This window comes from Ischnura elegans, chromosome 8 (assembly GCF_921293095.1).
Source record: "Ischnura elegans chromosome 8, ioIscEleg1.1, whole genome shotgun sequence".
Lineage (NCBI taxonomy): Eukaryota > Metazoa > Arthropoda > Insecta > Odonata > Coenagrionidae > Ischnura > Ischnura elegans.
Genome location: NC_060253.1, coordinates 56,309,406 through 56,329,554, shown reverse-complemented (window position 1 = coordinate 56,329,554; position 20,149 = coordinate 56,309,406). Strand labels below are relative to the sequence as shown.

The 20,149-nt window shown below is 35.4% G+C and overlaps 1 protein-coding gene across 2 annotated transcripts in view; it reads left to right on the top strand.

Annotated features, from left to right (window-relative positions):
• The window catches only part of LOC124163662 (neuronal acetylcholine receptor subunit alpha-10-like), a 397,294-nt gene that overhangs the window by 349,864 nt on the left and 27,281 nt on the right, over nucleotides 1-20,149 (top strand). For both annotated transcript variants that reach the window (XM_046540723.1, XM_046540721.1), the window contains exons 5-6: nucleotides 14,650-14,866; nucleotides 16,233-16,367. In XM_046540723.1, the coding sequence (XP_046396679.1) occupies nucleotides 14,650-14,866; nucleotides 16,233-16,367 (352 nt within the window). The remainder of the gene's footprint in view (nucleotides 1-14,649; nucleotides 14,867-16,232; nucleotides 16,368-20,149) is intronic.

The following is a 20,149-nucleotide window of genomic DNA, read 5'->3' as shown; positions in this document are numbered from 1 at the left end:
GGTTTGTCAGTCAGGGTCTTCTTTTTGCGTGTTGAGACTGGCACGTTGGGTGATATATCACATTTAGGCTATTTTTACACTCACATCCAGCGTTGAGTCTAAGAATTGGTATTAGATGATGCTGGAGTCTATTCTGCGTAATTTTGTAATTGATATCTGATTACTTCATCCTTCTTATTTTTAATGTTTACACATATGTTAAGCGATATAATAAGCTGATAAATGTGCTCAAATGCATGAAAAATATACGCTTGTTTTCGGTCCGTGTGGCTTAATTTCAAACCAGTCACTTGCCATTTATAAAAATACCAATCACAGTATATTTCTCTCCATCATTTTCCATGTATTCTTCCCTGAAGTTCATTAATAGTTGCATCATTGGCTGATGTAAGGTACAAAAACATTACAAAAAATTTCTGACTCTGCGCGTTGGCAATTGTGTGGACGGTTATGGTTCAGTCATTCGGCGACGTAATTTCATGAATTGAACAAAGCCAGCCACAAGCTCGCCGAGAACCCACGCTATGGGGCATTACTCGCAACATTAATTTACTTATGACTTCATGCTAGACTGCTTTGTCCATTTCGGATTAAACTGGTTTACACAAAATAGTAATAACGTCTCGGAAATTAATTCAGCAATTTAATGGCTTTTATAACTATTCCGCCTTTCCGATGCGGATTTTCTTTCTCTTTTAACATTCTTTTAAAGGGAAACAACCCTTATTTTCGTCTGCTTTAATCTCTTCCCAGTCAGTGTCCGTATTGAGTATTGATGGTTTCAGATTGAAAATTAACGAATTAAGGTATGAAAATTGAACAAATTCCTCATTTTATACTCATCTACAATTTTAATTAATAATGCTAATAAATTTATTAGTTACTTGGCCAATTAGCTTTTCATAAATATTAATTTATTAATTAAGCGTGTGTTCTTGATAATATTTTAGATTAGTCTGGTACTACTAGCTGGATTTTCTTTGCTTGCATACCCATAATGTTTTTTTTATTTTTCTCTGCAATGTATTTGTAAGTAATAAGTGTTTGAACTGTATCCTTGGTATCAGAATTCATTCTTTGGAAATTTCGAATTAAAATTATTTCTTCCGATTCCATTCCAAGTTAAAATGGCAAAATTTAATATTATCATTCAACTCATCATTAGAAACGGTTGCTTAGTTATCACCATGTATAATTTACTTTTCTTTCTATTTAAAAAATTACCTGGTGCATTAATTTAATGATAACATTAAATAAATGTACCAGGCATATTTAAATAGCATTATCGTTTTTTAAATTATATTTCCCATGATTCAGGACGCTCATGTTAAACAATTTAATGTCCGGTTCCTTTAAAACGCCATGGAAGATACGCATTACCTTTATAGCTACTCCATCGGCCCTGCATCGAGGCTCATGTACCTGATCCGTAGCCAGCCGTAGCCGTGCAAACAAATCAGTGCACGCAGAAGTTAAAAACAGTTCAATCGCTCCTACTCTGCTTACTGATGCTTTAATCTTGCTAGAGGCCACAATTAGCTGCTGCGAACACTACAAAGCGGATATTTGTACGGATGTGCACCATTCATTTTTATGGATTCTAGGTGAACAGTGATTTTTTGCTATACATGGGGTAAACGCATGTAGATGCATTATTCTCCTTCCCAGATAATTAAGCCAAACAATGCATTAAGTTTATGGCAAATGAACTATCGCTAGACTTGGACCGGCTTTTTTTCATGGAATGAAGATAATAATAAAAAAATGTGATGGAACTTTTTAGTTTTCAAATTTTACGAACGTATCGGGAAAAAATATAATGATTACCGAAATATGTAGCCTTGATGTAGTGTCTACCAGTATCTTATCCTATTTAGAATGTTTATTAACATTTTTGAGAAAACACTCAACCACAAGCGAATTGTTTTTAAGTTTTGGTATTATTTTTCTGATAATTATCTTAGTACTTAGTTGCCTTTAAGTCTCTGCCTCTTGGATCCCAAAGGAAGTACTCCCTGGGGTCCTTTCTGTTCTCCCTCTCGAAAACTCGAATGCCTGAATACCTCTATAATTCATTCATCGACAGGATTAGTGTTTAAATAGTGATACTAGTAGTTTTCACATTAATTTTAATGACTTGTGTAAAAATACAGGCAGAGTTAAGCCTTCTCCACATACCCCAAGCCCGAATCAACCTATTCATAAATAAATTCCTTCCTTGATACTGCATCGAAACTTTGGAATCCATTACCCATCTTAATTAAATATTGCTCCACCCCGCAATCTTTTATAAGGAAATTTTATGACTATTTCAAGCCGTTGTTTGGAGCGGTAAGAATCTTTGTGTCGTAAAATTTGAGTTTTGATTGTATCGTTATTTTTCAATTACTCTTATTTATGTTTTGCTTATTTCATAAGTATTGTATTTTTAAGCGGAATGTTTTCTCTGCTTAGGTTTTACGGGTCTTTTACTGGTTTCTCAGATCGTCAATAAATTATTAATCTATTCATTATTACTCTCATTAGGTTTTCACCTATTCTGTACAATTTTTTTAATACATGTTTCAAGGTTGTATTTTGAAATAAATTATTTTTGCATTTTTGTTTCTCGTGTGGTACAACAAATGTTTATCTTTTTCAGAATCGACATCCATTTCGTGATTAGGAGAATTATAAAATGAAGCTATTTAAAAACTATGAGGGTATCAAACTAGAAAAACTATTTGAGTGACTTCAAACACTGGAATAACGCTAAATTTTAAGCAATCTGAGGTTCTTGTTTACCTTTGCTGATCCTGTATTATACAAATGTTTGTACTGCCCGCCGGCCTACAAGTACGGCCTAGGTACTCAATCACGCTATTCTTCGGGAAGGGAGTCGGACATGGCCGTACGAAGCCGTCCGTCCATACCTAAGCCACTATTCCAGAGTAAAAGCATAGTTCAAAGTTTACTTTCCCTTCGGCTGTTTTATCTCCCGCTCGTGACCTTTACAAAGATGTGCTATTTATCTAGTCTCTCTTAATCATTTCCATCTACTATCTACCACGAAATTTTTATCGCAGTATTTTAAATAATGTGTTATTCCCGCAGTGAAAACTTCATGGAATATTAATTGCTTAGGGAAAAAAGCAAGTGTGTTCTTTATGCTCATGGTTGTGAAAATTTTTACCGCAGAGGAAACAGCAGAAAGCTATTTTCAATTCTCAGTAATTCAATCGCTGAGAATCGTATTTTCGAGTATTATGTGGTAAACAAAGTGTAGTTGGTCTTTTCGACAGATCTGGAAATATTTTGTATGGATTTACTATAGATATATCTTAGCGGTGGCGAGGTAAAGTCCTCGCCTGCCAGACCGAGGTTCGCGGGTTTGAGTCCCGCCTGGGTAGGTGGCTCCTGGTCAGGGCGTAAATTTTAGTGCTCGTTTGGTTGTTAACGCCCATGTAAAGGCTAAGTAGCGCCATTTTCGGTGGTGTGGCAATAAATGAATCTATATTTATCAATCAAAGTCGTAAATCATGTTAGTTACACCATTTATAACTCGAAATTGATATCATTACGTCGAAATTTTTTCAATTTCGTTTCACCAGAAGATGAACTCATGGTCTCATATAAAAATCGGTGCAGCGGATCTTAATTTATGAATGGTGTATCTAAACTGTTCATTATTTGTAAGACGGCTATTATCAATTAGTCTATTTATTTATCCATTCACATGCGATATATATATATATGCTGGTATCATTGTACCATAAAAGTAGACTTTCAGTTGCGGCTGTGTTTAAAATAATTTCATTTCGATTTAATTATTTGTTTTTTTACGTTTAGAAGTCTATGTCTGTGAAACACCCAGGCCATTTGTGATGATAAGAAAACTTGGGAAGTTACGTGAGTGCTGCGGGAAGATCACGGGAAACGTGCTCCGTTTGGTGGATTTGGAATATTCTGGAAGAAGGTAGAGGGAGGCATTCGGCTGGATTATTCAATGAGATCAGGGATTATGCTGGGATTATGTTGGTTTACAGAATTAGTCAAATGGAAAAGGAAAAGTGAGGTGGTAAATAAATATTATTAGGCTAATAACGCTGAGTTTATATATTTATCTCAATTACATCCGAAAACAGCACAATGAGTCCTTTACATCGGGAGATTTAATAATCTACAACAGACGATCACACACAACCATTCTCTGGAAGGGGCAACATATTCAGGCGGGACTCGAACCCGCGACCTTCGGTAAGGTAGGCAAGGACTTATCCCTGCTGACACGGAGGTCGGCAAAATTAAAAAGTCTAAAATTAATTAAGTATAAAATAGACTAGGAACATACACCAACTTGGAAGTTGGAGAATTCACTCATCGTTAGTCAAACCCTGGAGTGGTTTAACGGTAGTTTAGTTTCTATATTATGACAGGCAAGTTGCAATACTTAATTTCTTTTATACTGAAATTCAAGTGTGAAATTAACGCATTCTGAATTTTTTGGAGCATCCGCCACGTTAGATATTTTTTAATTGGGCATAACTCTACCAGCCATCTAATGCCCTTCCCAAAGACTTCAAGCATGGAAGCCGAAGGTTCTCCGTTGCTTAGTTGACGAACGGTGTGTTGAATAGATACTATGAAGATTGTCTCTCTCCTCTCATCATGATGCACTTTCGCAGTCATAAATCCAAAGTAGTGCATTATCACTTCGGAACATAACATAATAGGGTGGTTCCTTCTAGTTTTTTATTGCCTAAATCGAAAGATTATTACTCCTGGAGTACGTATTTCACGCTCTTAGATTTTTAAATGACGATACCTATTTTTCGGGATTAAATGAAAAGTGAAAATTTTCAAGCGCGCGAAAACGCGACGACTAAGAAGAATGCTGGGAAAAGCCGGTGTGACACTATTCTGGTTCCGGCTGCCGCCGTGTGAGGCCATGTTGTTGCGAGGCTATAAGCGCCACTACGATGCAGGCTGCTAGCAGGTATCAGAGTACCCTGCTAGCAGGTAGCGCTTGGCTTAAATAAGGATTATTAATGCCCTATCAAACGAAGGAAACTTTCCGACCATTGGAAATTTAAATAGGTGATTATTAAGAGATGTTTCCCTGAACTCTGTGCCTCATGCATGCATTGGTAATCTCAGACCGTCTCAGACGATGCAAAACTCCTGACTACTCGTATAGAAACTAGGTCCCTGTGACGTCACGTGGATTGGCATCGTATGGGCACCAGTCTGGCCTTTTTCAAATGCGGTTAAAATTGACCATTGCCATTCGTCTATACTGGGATTTCTAAAACCAAATATTTTGTATATTATGAATGCACTAATGGTGAGTAACAAATCGGAATCAATGCCTTTCGTTTTCTTTGATGAAGGAAACTACCCTATTGGTATACGTTAACATGTAGGTTCATTTTGAGGGAGAGGAACTTTTGGTTCATTAAATCATCCCTTCTACTTTTGTTTATCACGTAATGTACTTCATTGCATTCCATCGGTTTCGATGATCATTAAGGATGCAGTGCTTAAAAAACAAGCGGGTATATTTTCTCTTATTCCGTTCATTACACAGTGGTGGCAAACACATGATAAATATCCCGCAGTTCACAACCGTGGGAATCTGATATTTCCTAGGCTTCCAAGTGCCTCTTGGAAGCATGCCCAATCTCCTGTTTAATCTTCTACGGAAGCCATTCATGAGCTATTCCCCTACAATCATTCGTACTGCAGACTTCATTTCATGAGATATGAAATAGAGATTTTTTATTTATTTCCAATTAAGCCTAGATGTGGCGCTGTGAGGATAATGAAACGTCGTATATCATGTGTAATATGAAAGGCGTTTCTATGGGATTTTTGTTGGATCATACCGTTGCGATATGAGAAAACGTCAAATGCTGTGATGAATGCCATTTTCAACCAAAGTAATTTGAAAAATTCATCATGAAACCGACTTAATTCGAAATACATAAAAAATGTAAGTCTAATGTGACTACTTATTTCGAAGCACCTTCATACCAAGGATCATACCCTGCGTACCTGAAAGGAACTTGAATGCTGTTCACGTTGCCGTTGATGAAACTGAATTCTATAGCACAAAGAATGGAAAGACTTTTATTACAAATCCATTTCACTGTGTAGTGTGCATATGAAACGGAATTTATTCCTAGCTATCTCCTCTTCCTTTTACGGCTCTTCCGCCAAGGTATCTGGAAAGATTAAAAATCTTGTAAAGGGTTTTACTTAAAAGAGGGGTATTAAAATTTAGTGGTATTTATTTCATGATTTTAAATTTTAATATCGAAATATCTAGTTTTTCGATAGGACATATAGGATAGTGAAAAATGGCGTTGCCAATTTATTATCTCAAGGTGTGTATTAGAGGACTCATTTGAGCATTAAGTAAGGCTGAAGAAAGACCTGACATCTGTATGCCATATTTTATCTTTCGGTACCATTGAAATTACGATTGGACGTCAACATTTTTACTAGGAGTGTTTTGCATTTAATAGCAGTTGGATAGAAAAATATTTGTTCAGAAAAAATCCATTGTAAAATTAGTAATATAGTTTTTAGGCACATCGATAATAACAAAAACAGGCGAATATTTCATTTTTGAACTGTATGTATAAAATTCCTTCCTATTTTATAACATAACTTATGTATGTAATTACGTTAAAATAAGGGCTAATGGAATTATATACTAAGCCGGATTTGATGCAACACGATAATCTCGTGTATTCTAACTTAAAAAATAACGAAATTGTACAGAAAAGAAGGAATATAATAACACAAATATACATTTGGGTCAGTTTCTGAAAAATGATAGTACCTGGAAATATTATTTCCGAGTGGTCTAATTTATTGGCAATTCTTAAAACATTTTTTTGTAACTGGGTCTGTACATGAGTTTGGGCAGCTTAATCATTTGTCAATGTATTTTCTGTTATTTTGGGTACCAGAAATTGGCTTTATATTGTGTGTAAGCGTGCTTTAATTGGGTAAGCACCATCCAAGGCTGTTTGTAAATTAATTAGCTCTTTCCCTCCGCTTTTGGTAGGTATATCGCTTCGTCCAAGCTCTCTTGATCTACCCCTCTTGATCCATCTTTCCTTCTACATGAAATATCTTACCTCGAGATATCCTCAGCCTTTCATCTAATTACCTGTACCAGTCAGCCCTAAACATTTCTCCTTGCTTTTCAGCTCCGTCTCGCTTCTCTCAAATTCATATACTTCTCCACCAAACATGCTGTCCAGGTTCATCCACTAATTAAAGTCCTTTTTCGGCCTATATAGCTATTTTCTCTTCCGCTCATATCCTCAAAATATCGCGGTATTTCCGTCTTTCACTGTGGAGTTCCGTCTTTTGCCCGCAAAAGAAGGAACAGAGAACTCAGGGTTTGTGAAAGAGACTCTACCATCGAGCCCCTCGCCTCCGCACAATTTTAGGACTCCCTGTAAGAGAACTAAAAGGGATTAGTGGAAGTGGAACCCTCTGCTAGAACTGGCGGTGGAAGGATTTTCAGGACGTTTTTCGCTTAGAAAAGTGGTATTCCAGTGAGAGAATGAGAACTTTCGGAGCGTGGGAGGATGGAAGTGAATGATAGAGCATATTCACAAACAAATATTTAAATTCATGGTGGAGGAAAAAACCCAGTACTGTTCCACGAACTTTAATTTGCTGGCGACTAGTTTCAACGGCTCCATAGCGCCATTATCGAGACAAACAGATGGAGGACTTACAATGTCGACATTGTCAGTGCTGCTGCAGCAAATAAATGTTTGTGGAAGAGCACTGGGTTTTTTGCTTCTCCAATAATATCTCAGCGTTCTACCAAGTCACGACAAAATCAATTTATTTCATTGCATATTTAAATAATGATATGGTTTGGTTATTTTTTAAGACATACATTCGGCAGAATACATTCGACAAAGATTTTTGTGTCGTATCAAATCCGGCTCGGAGTATAACCCCAATTTGCCTTTTTTTTTAAATATTTAAATGCACTTCCTATGTAGTGAAATTGGGAGACATGGTGTTGTAAATATAATGAAACATTGTATATCCTGAGCAATATGAGAACATGTCAAATACATTGATGAAAGCTTTTTTCAACCCAAGTTCTTTGAAACATTCATCATGAAGCCATAAAATGATCCCACATCATATCGCGTAGTTAGTTGTCCAAACAGTCCTAGCAAAAAATTCATGGCTCTTCGAGGTGACTCAGGACAATAATCTAGTCCTACTGTGGGTTTAATTTTAAACCCGTGATTAACTCTGGGATGACCTCTGTCTTTACCTGTACAAATAAATTTTATTGCTGAACCTTTCAGTGAAGATGAACCTTACCAAACTTTTATTCCTCTCATTTTAAGACTTTATGTTGCGCAAATGAACATTGATGAAAATGGCTCTTGAATTGTGGTTGATTTTTCACTGGGAATTTTCAGTTGGCCTAAAGGTGGCTACTCAACTACAAGCTGCCAAATTGGGCATATTTAACTCTATCATTCTCCCCTAATTTATTTGCTCTTATATGACAATACCCTACGTATTTAGGATTTTATGTCATGATATTCGTATTTTGTATTGTATCACAATGAAGTCATACAGGTCACAGTAAGATAATGTAGAACAATTTTTTCGTTTTTAAATGCGTAGTCATTTCATATCAGACAGTTTGTTGTCTATTAAATTAAGTCTTCTTTCATCTAATAAATGAAAACCAAAATAAGCTCAAAATTTAAATTTCAGGAGAATAATTGCGCTAAATATAATGCTACATAAATACCTAGCAACGATTCCAAGAGGAAATTAAAAGATAAATGTAGCACCAGAGGAATCCCGAATCAACTGTCTATCATGTTTATCCGATGACGACCAGGTCGCAATAAAATAATAAAAATCCACCTTTGTTGGCCTAAATCACAGCTAAAACCATTCCTTAATAAAATTGACTGGTATAAAGTGAAAATAATGATTAAATTGAAAATTAAATAATTACCAATATAATATTTAATATGATATAATAATTATTAATATGATAACTTTACCAGTAAAATAACTACGTATTCATTTATTTTCAGTTACAACGTCACTACTTAATTAAATATAAATTATGCTTCCGCATTTGATCATTATAGGATATTGAGCTTCAATAGTGGTTTATGTAGTTATTTTCACTTCGTTTTAGTCGGTTTTGCAACGGTAAAGCTTTAGCTGAGCATTTTAAGCTAATAAAGGCTAATTATTATTTAATTACGGACTGGTTATTGTCGGATAAAATAAATAACTTTTGATTACGGATCCGCTGGTGCTAGATTTATCTATTCATTTTCTCTTAGAATCATTGTTAGCTATTAGTATAGCTATCTTTAGCACAATTTTCCTCCTGAAATTTTTTATTTTGATCTTGTTTTTTATAAGCCTATTCTATCCCGCGTCTGTTTAAATTATGATGATTCATTAACCCTTTAAGGTCCAAGAAACATATATGTCCCAAATTATTTAAATTCTCTCCAAATTCAATGAGGAGTATGATTGTAAGAATTGTTTCCATTAAATAAAAAGCTATTGGCTTCTAGTTTTAGATTCTTTCAGTGATATACTTTCGATATCGTTATTTCCACGTTGGTAACAACTTTCACGTAAAATACTGTTTACGTAGTGGAAATTTGATAGTTTATAAAAAAATCAATGTGATGGTCAGTAATAACAAGACATTCGGTATATCCCTTATATGTACCCATTTTGTGAAGTTAGTACGAAAAACTCAGCATTTGTACTTTAATTTTCACGGAATTAGCGTTCTTATGTCACATGAAACATATGTCCCTATCGACCATAATGGAGAGAGAATTGCTATTATTTCACGTCCCATACTGTATATCAGGAACCATAATCGGTATTGCCTTCAGATATATTTTTTTGAAATCTAGGAATTAATATTAGCCTACAAACGTAGTTTGTTATGAAATCTAAAGGCTGCAAACTTTATGAACCTTAAAGGGTTAAGCCCATCACCAAAGCTCTTTAGGAATCCTAATGTTAACGGAAGGTAGCAAGGGAACCAGGAATTCAAGTTAAATCTTTCGAACCAAGCAATGTATTCACAAATTTATCAAAATAAGCAAATTGATGAAAAATTTTACTTATTATTTTGGTAACTAGTGTGAAAGAAACATCCGAAATACTTTTATTATGCCTGGAACGGAGATCCACTAGAAAGCTGACTCATCCGTTGATCTTTTCTTCGGTGCTAAAGAAGTTGGCACATTCTCAAAACGTCGCTGTTCTGCTCTTGGGATCTTAGTCGTCTATTTTCCACCAAAGCAATTATTAAGTAGATAGTTTCCGTGGGGTCGTTTGGACGACTCCAGTGGAAGTAAAATTTAATATATCACTTCTGAGTTTGCATGTAATTTTCAAACACATTTCAATTTACATTCTGCAATGGATTGCTTATTTATGATCAATTTTCGCTATGCATGAGAGCTTACTTAACCTATATTGCATGCTATCAGGCTCTTAGGGCATACAAATTTTAGACTTTGTGTAAAACTGCGAATTTTATATAAATCTCGTGTAACTTGTATGAGGTATTATGAATCGGAACTAGAAATTGCTCTTGACTCATTTCTAATTTAGGTGCACTTACATTAGGTGAACTGTGTGGCGATTTCATAAATACACGCCGCTGAGTAATCCGCGATGATTACCTTGAATTAAGTAAAAAAGTGTTTTAAAAATTGCTTTTAAGTAAGTTGATTAAATGAACCGTATTTTCTTTTGAAATATAGGGCCTTAATTCAGGCGTGATTTAATGGAATTCTAACATATTGTACATTAAAACTGGACTGGAAATTTTGCCAATACACCTGCCGTTAACACGGAATGCATTGAAACCGGTAGTGGGAATCAAGGTGTTCGTGGATAGTTACTAGTACTTTTTTATTTACAACGCGCAGTTACTGGTTTGACCTTTTCTGGTCACTGTGACGGTTCTAACAAATTTTGTCTTCTGTTTGTTCTTCAACGATAGTTTTTTTTCCGTAACCTACCTAAATTGAATTCTAGGAATTCCAAACAGTTCTTGGCTTCCAGGCATTCTGGCTGTTACAAGGAGTGAACTAATGGCTGCCACTTCGGTGCCATTAACAAGCTTCTCCGCGTTGTTCAAATTCCTCAATTCCATCGATTTTTTGACCACCAAATGTCCCAAAAAAGTAGAGGTATAGAGGTAGTTGGCAACAATGCTATAGATAGAAAATTTAGTGGATGACGGTTTTTCCTAGTGTTTCAAACGAATTTAGAAGTAGACGATTCTATTAATTTCTGTCATCTGTTGTCACCCCAAACATTTGTATGAGTGAGTGAGTGGTTTTTATAGTGTATAGATTGCTATTGGAGCTCGATCATCGACGTATGCCTCGCCTCCCGTATAATCACATCCCTAAATGAAAATAATTCTAGATTCCCGTAGACTATTACATTGAGTGTGGGTTATTTTTCCGCGACTCCCATAATTACATTAATATTGGTGCGGAATGAGCGAGATATTAATCTGGATAAATCGGTGAGTGGGCGTTGACAGGAAAGCGAGGAATTTTTTTCGCGAGCATGCTACAACGAATTCAAGCGGACAGTTTCACTCATCAAATTCCCAATGCTCTAGTCATTATTAGGTTTTCCAGCTAATCAATTCACGAGGAGTCTGAAAAACCTTTTTTCAAATTTTTTTTTCAGATCTCTCGCTAAACGAGAACCGGGCATTTTGATTGATCTTTTGGGAGGTGGGGGGGAGTTGAAGGGGGGAGGGGTTGAGCGATTGCTGCTCCCTCCTACACCCTTCCATCCATCTGGATGGCTTACTCGCATCGCTGCCAAATTCTCTCGCTTCCGAACGGAATGCCCCGTTTCCATCGTATGTACGCTTCTTTATATCCAACCCTCTCATGGTCTACTTTTCAAGCTTAGTTGCAGTTTTTTTCCACGTTTCCCGAGGCCATGCCGTTAAAACCGATTGAATACATCAGAAACGACCGTGGCGTCAACACGACGGTGATGCAAGCGTGATCCCAGTCAGCTGTGAATGTGGAATCGCGACTATGTACATTGTCTCACGTATTTGTATTTGAAGGCTGAAGCCACTTGTGTTAAGCATAGCCAAACTTAAAACATACATTCTCTTTTAATAGGCAATTTGTGGTCAATCTAGGTTCATGGCTTAGTTCGTCTAGGCTTATATCCACAAAACTTTAAAACAGCCTTCGTGCTTAAAGTTTTGCTTTAGATTCGAATTTTTTCATGAAAGTGAGTTTCTTTTTGCTTGCTTTTATCATACACCATATAATTTTTAGTAAAACTATTTTTATAAGTTATGTTTTTATGTCTGTGCTGGTTTGAAGCAATTTCATTTATTGTTATTTCTTTACCTGTATATACACCGGATAACCACTGATTTTTTTAAGTTCTACCAAAGGAGGAAGATGTTTTTGTTTACTGAAGAAAGAAGGCTCTTTAAGCTCAAACTGATGTATCCCTTTAATGCTAAATCACATCTCATTGCTGCACCATGCGTCATTCTTTTCTACGTCGACGTCATCGCGAAGAATACTCAGTTTATCAGTGTACTAGTGTTTAGATGCAAGGCTTCCTTAGCAAATAGAAGGATGGTTTATACAATTTTGAATCATTTGCTGGTATTAACAATTGTTTGCATATTTTGCCCCCAAATCATTCACTTGCTAAAATATTAGTTACTGAACCGAAGAATTGGTAATAGATGAATGTGTGGTTGGTAATTAAGTTTTAGTCAAGATTGTAACCTGGTAGAATTTATTTCTTTAAGTACACTCTACTTTTGGAATAGATTATTAATTTATATTAAATATTAAATTTATTATTATATTAATTATAAAATATTAGTTACTGAACCGAAGAATCGGTAATAGATGAATGTGTGGTTGGTAATTAAGTTTTAGTCAAGATTGTAACCTGGAAGAATTTATTTCTTTAAGTGCACTCTACTTTTGGAATAGATTATTAATCATTTCTTTAATCTCGTGGTGGTTCGTACAAAAATGTAAAGAATTTTCATTGAGACCAAAAATAAGTAAAAATGAACGATTCCAAATTTCGTTTATTTTCTATTGCAACAAAACTTATTATAATTTTGGAGTCAAAATTATTGCCCCAGTTACTGTTGGGCTGGCGACGAATGTCTTTTTCTATCCATGCTACAAGGACTCATGTGGGAGAGCAGGTTTTCATTGATGTGGAAAAGATAGGAAGAGGATGGATTGCCAGAAAATTGGAAAGATAATTGCTCCAACGGATCGTAGAACACGCCCATGAATTACGCGTACTAATTTTTTTTAAGCATTTTTTTAGACTTATCGCACGCGTGAAGCACACTGATCGGTTAGTTCATCATTAAACTTTGTTTATTTATGTACAATACAGAATTTCAAAATTTAAGTCTAACGAAGGACATTCGTTTCGCAGTCATATTTGAATTCCGTTGTCTTCCTCATTGATTTTTTCCTTCTTTCCATCAGAATTACCACGAATGGAAACTCTGATTCAGTGTCTTAAGGAGTTTTTGGGAAAACAGTGCCATGTGGTTCCATGCCGCGTATCGAAATGAATAAGGGTCTATCGCTATGGAACCTTGGATTGTATCTAATCATTATTATTTATATCTGTACATTAGATTGTATATGAGTTATGTAACCTTGATTTGTATATTTCCATTGATGAAATGTAAAATCTACTCATATAATTACCGCTGACGTAACATTACCACAAAAAAATGAAATAAAATAATTAAACTGTTTAAAATTGGTGTGGTAGTATTTTTGTCATCCTCAAGCGTATGCCTTTTACATGTCACATAAGAAATTCTGGCGGTATAGGCCGCAGGAGGTCTATGGTGGCTAACAACAGATTATACGACTGCTCTAAGCTGTTCATGTTATGATGGGTTTTGTACATTTTTCTGAGATTTTAAAGTCGTATTTTTTAAGTCATTAAATATTATTTTTGCGCATTTATTATAACTTTTCTGGTTATGTCGCCTGTAATGAATGTTGTAGGTTGCGGGATTCTAATAGAACTTTGGATAATTGTGCTCAATATTCTTCTGAAGGAGGATTAAGTCGTGCTTTTGAGGTCATCTTATTTATTTTTGTACATTTTTTTATCAATTTTCTTGTTGTGTTGCCTGAAATGACCTCAACAGGCAGTGGATTTATAAAAGTTTTGGATAATTGTGCTTAATATTCTTCCGAAGGAGGATTAAGTCGTGCTTTTGAAGTCATCTTATATTGTTATTGCCTATTTTTTTAATCAATTTTCTAGTTGTGTTGCCTGAAATGACTGCAATGGGCTTTGTATTTATAACAGTTTTGGATTATTGTGATTAACATTCTTCCGAAGAAGGATTAAGTCGTGCTTTATAAGTCATTTAGTATTGTTTTTGTGCATTTTTTATCAATTTCCTAGTTGTGTTGGCTGAAATGACTGCAATGGGCTGTGAATTTATAACAGTTTTGGATATTTGTGCTAAATATTCTTCCAAAGGAGAATTATTGTCAATAAGATCTAATTGGGAATAATTTTTATTGATTTTATTTGTTCCCCCAACAGCTCGACCTGCTGAAGCAGACGGAAGAGGGGGACACGAGCAACTATCAGCCAAATGGAGAGTTCGACCTCGTCGGTTTCGACGCCATCAAGCACGTTGAATTCTACTCTTGCTGTCCTGAGCCGTACCCCGACATCACCTACGTAATCCACCTTCGGAGGAGGCCGATGTTCTACGTGTTCAACCTGATCCTCCCTTGCATCCTGATCAATGGAATAGGTCAGTTCGACACAATGGGACGATTTCCCGCATTTCGAAAGTGTTAACCACCAGGTGGTAATATCAGGAATATCCCTTTCTACCATTGCTCGAGTTAGCTCTAACATTGGCTCTTTGTAGTACCATTAAATCAGCTTGCGTGGTGTATTTATCATTAATCTTTTGTCGTGTATAATTTCACCTATTCACTCATAATGGTGATGTATTTTCTATTCGGAGTTGGTATAAATCCAAAGACACGATTTATAAGCAATAATTCTTACTAGCTGATTGTTATTTAAATACCATGCGTTCCTAATTTACCTCTTCCAAAAAAAGTACCTCCTAACTAACTTTTGGGGAAGCATATCTCCTCGACTACATGCAATGGAATTAACGCTCAAACATATTTATACGAAAGATAAAGAATCTGAAATTTTCAGCGGCGTTTGGCTCTATCCTCAAATTCAAAGGTCCTCGATACGATTTTAAATCCAAACTCTGTTATTCGCCTTTAAAGTAATGTGCTCATAATCACCGTTAATTTAGCGCGTTTGGAATAACCTCATACGCATGTTCTTCGGTCTTGCGAAACCTTTTGTACTTCTTGGCGTAAGGATTACCCACTCTGGCTATCCCTGAAAAATCATTTTCTTATCCTTCGCTGTTTTTTTTTAAATTTTCTTCGCTTTCTCTCATTCCATTAGCGTAGACAAATCACCGAAGATTCCTCATTCTGCGAAACAGATAGTTCATTATTAATTCTTCGGAAATATTACATCGATAACTACATCTTAAAACTCTCTTGACATCCTGATAATACTAATAAGCATTCATTATACGCCCCATAAAGTCATGAAGCCTCCTGGAGAGCACGCACTTGATTGGGAATAAGCATACTGCCATATTTTTTGTTATACTTCAACTCCGATAATCTGCACTCGTTGTTCTTAAATTACAGTTGTTCCATGTGAGCTGTAACTATTTCCACATGAGTCTACCACGGTGCGGTGTAGCCAAAGGAGAGATAAATGTTCTAAGTAATATTTTTAAGTGACAACCTTTACATTGCTCGTCGTCATGCGATCAGTTTTCCATTGTTGTATCTATATCAGTTTCCTCGAAAATTATTATGCGCATTTTTGAGCGTCTATTGAAATGCATTGATACATACTTTTTTAATTCAGTATATTTTTAAAAAGTAAAAAAATAAAAGAAAGTGAAAAGAAGCAAATAGGATTTTAATAAGTAAATATGATAGGAGATCTGTGAATAACGAGAATTTTTTTGCGTGAAGCTTCGAGAAAAGGTTAACTTATGTATTTCTATGATTATATATATAAATTTTTCTCTATTTTTTCATCCTTTTTTCTCTCTCCATTCGCAGCCTTGCTCGTCTTCTACGTGCCATCCGAGTCGGGTGAGAAGGTCACGCTGGGAATCAGTGCCCTCCTCTCCATGACTGTCTTCCTCATGACCATCCGAGAGAGTCTGCCACCGACGGAGAAGACGCCGCTCATCAGTAAGCCTCCTTTCCTCCACCGGAAATAATTTACTCTCGTATTCATTAGAAAGAGTAACTTGATCAGAGATGGCCAATTTACCAAAAACCTATAACGGTTAAGTAGTGATCATATTAATGTTTAACAAAAGTGAATTGGCGTACATATCCTAGCTTCAGTATTAACATTGGATTAAAAATGATCCGCATTTCTAGTCCATGTGATTGTTAATGGTTTAATAATTATTTCCTAACTATGAATTTCAGTATTAATATTCCGTTTAAAATTGTTGAATATATGCTTAAGTTTCATTCAATCACAATTTATTCTATATCTTTCGATATTCAAAATTTCTAGTTTTTTCCCCTTTTATAAATTACATCTTCTCATCGACTTTAGCAATTTAGTTACAATTTACAAGTAATAAAATTTAACCGTCTTCGTTACAGTTTCATTGAGTTCACTTCTCTCAGACTACCAATCTTTTTCTCTCTCTTATCCTCTATGGTAACCCATAGTCATATAAATTGTATTATAAAATTGAATTCATTATGAATTTTTTTTCTGAAGCTTCTGTATCCTAGGATTGAAGTCAAATCCATAAAAGCACCTGACCTTAGAGTTTATTTGGTTCATTTGATTTTATCTTAGTGGCAGGAAGCTTTTGGATTATGTGATTCTTCTCTGTATCACCATCATTGCTAAGTGATTGAAGAATAAAAAAGTGACTTAATTTGGCCAATGAGGCAGGTGCAATTTAATGAAGTTATTATACTAACCTCATCTAATGGATATCCTTTTGTTTTAAGGAAACACAATGCTGGTTGGTAAGAACCTCTATGGTAATAGGCATTGATGGAGTGCTTATAGTTTGTCGTAGAATATTCTTCAAAACTTCGAAAATTCTATTTTCTCTGAACTTTTTAAAGTATGCAACGAAGTGGCATTTAATAATAGCAGATGATTATATTCCATGATCATTTTCTTTTTTTATGCACAAATACATTTCCATATTCTGTAAAAAATTGAGCTTTTATCTGTTAAGGCATTTCAAAAAGTTCAATTTATTTCCATTACTATTCATCCTTTCTCTATCTTTTGAAACAGTCTTTTTTGCCTTTCATTCTTTTAAGTGGTCCTCCATTCAGAGTGAACCTCTCTCCTTTCAGCCTGTTTCGCACTAAAGCGATAATGAGCATCATTTATTCCATCAACAAAACGTTCGGGAGAATAATATGTGCACATATAGTCAAACTTCTACGAAAGAAATTTTTTTGGGTGGTATTTGATACCGATAATAGCATTACCCAATCGCGATTGATTGTGCTTAGCTGTCGCTCCGTTTTTTCGCAGCAATGCGGACGAGTTTCTACGTGAAGTAAGATCTGATGCTTTTTCCGGCAAATATATTCAAAAAAGGCTATTCGGGCTTCCAGCCGGGTGGTCTCTCTCCACTTCGCCGACGTTTCGGAACGCGATTCGGGTTCCATCCTCAGGGCGGAACCCAGAGAGTTTTATGATTAGGAACTATTATTATATGGTTTATTATTATACATTATTATTAGTTTATTATTTAATTTTTATTGTTACATAGTTTTAGCCCTGAGGATGGAACCCGACTCGTGTTCCGAAACGTCGGCGAAGTGGAGAGAGACCACCCGGCTGGAAGCCCGAATAGTCTTTCTCGAGTTCCTCCATATTGATAGTCTCGATAACGCTATGGCTTCTGTAACGGTGTAGGTACTTCAAGCGCTTCCGGTATACATACCGTGTTAATGACTAGTACCATTTGAATAATTCTCTTTAATTATGGACATTTTGGCTTTTTGAAAATCGTTATGGAGAAGGCTTGATGCAATAAGTTCATGAGAAAGAAAATAACAGGGAGAATTTATTCTGGAGATATTTCAAATCCGTTACGCAGCCGAGTTTTGCGAACAAAATTTTTAAAGGAAATAAAGTTTCCGTGTCGTTAAGCCAAAAAAAAATGTTCTTTTGTTTGGGTTTTTATTTGCGTAAAGTTTTATTTTTATGCTTCTTCGTAGCTTTAAGCGTATTTTTTGATTCTGGTGATATCACCGATATCGTTATTGGTTAGCGCACTCATCCCTTAGCTGAGTATCGTTATATTTATAGTTGCCTGTTTTCTGAATGAAAAGATAAAGTTTTTTGGCAATCGGTATGACGTAATAGGATGACGTCGTTAATATATCACCTTCAACGTTGTTGAGTACATCTTTGTGCATTTCAGTTTAAGTGATTTTTATGCCAAAATTAAATTATAACTAAATATTTCGATTAAAAGCCATCATGTATTTGGTAGAATCTTTTAAAAATTAACCTTTTCTAAAATTAGGCTTGAACTTCATGCATGAATAGGTGAAATATTAACAGTATTGTATATTTATCCTGTAGTTCAAGCTGCCGGAAACCATTGTGTTGTATTGTATGAAATGATGTACTTAAAAGGTAATTTCCGTTTTAGGATTTCATAAATTGACACAAGTTTTGTTGCACAGGCTGGTTTCATATATTCTGCAGGTTTTATTTATACTTTTCAGAAAAGTGATATTGCATATATTGATATCTTCCTATGAAAATTTAAATATTTTAAGTAACTTGTTCAATAGCCAAGAATAAAAGTCGTTGCAATCTCAGAAAAACTTAAGAAATGAAATGATACATATCTATTATACACCTCTTTATCGCTTCGAATTCCTCTCGCAGTTGCATGAAACATGGTGTGTCTTTCATTAAAATTAACATTGTACCTGGAAATGCTGAAGGCAATGGTATACATGTTTACTTAGAAAATTGATAGCATACGAATAGATGCTGGAAATATTGAGAATTAACTACTCATGAAATGCTTAATTTTATCTGCTAGGAAAATAGACTCAAGAAATTTAATGATTTAAAATATTTAGTTTAGTTTACTAGAACCTGCAAGCTCTTCTTCCTTTGGTTAATGTTACTATGATGACGAATGCATTTAGTTTGATTCATCATATTAGACTTTTCCTAATCCTTCTGCACAGCCTTTCAATTGATTAATTTCGCATATTTGGGAGAACATGACGCATGCTACGATGTAATATGTTGGACTTTTCATTTAAATTGGTAGATAAAGTCGATGGACTTAGCAGAAGTTCCCTAATGAATGAATTTTCCCAGACGAATATTACGAGATGCACCAATATCATAGCCAATAGCATAAAATTGAGAAAAATGTATGCTATCAATGAAGTGCCTTCTGAACAGATGCTTGCTTCAAGCTAATGAGGAATAGATATTGAAATGGGAGCCAATGGTTGAATTACTAAATATTTGCTTTTCTATGGTCACACTCTATGTTACTTTCGTAATGGATGTGAGTTCTTTGTTTATAGGAATCAGTCCATTTCATGCAGATATTTGGGTTGATAAATATTTACTTGTTTCTGCTTATTAGTACATTTTTCTGATGAGAAATCATCTGAAAACGCTGAAATCGGCGATTGAGAAAGATTGCATTTAATATTTTGTCCCATGTTTCATGTTGTCGTAGCAGATCTATTTCCCCCTTTTTCAAGACGGCAGCGCTACCACATTATTTCGACTGCAAATTGGGGCTGGGATAAAAAAAACGGGTTTCCCACAAAGTCATGCTCCGAATTGTTAGTTTCCGGCTACGAATGTGATTTCTGCTCTTGATGGATGGGTCATGGTTTAATTTTTCGATTAATTAAGCCTGCCTTGAGATGGATAGGGAACACGAAATGCTAGATGTTAAATTAATTTGTTTTTCGCTGTCTGTATCCGT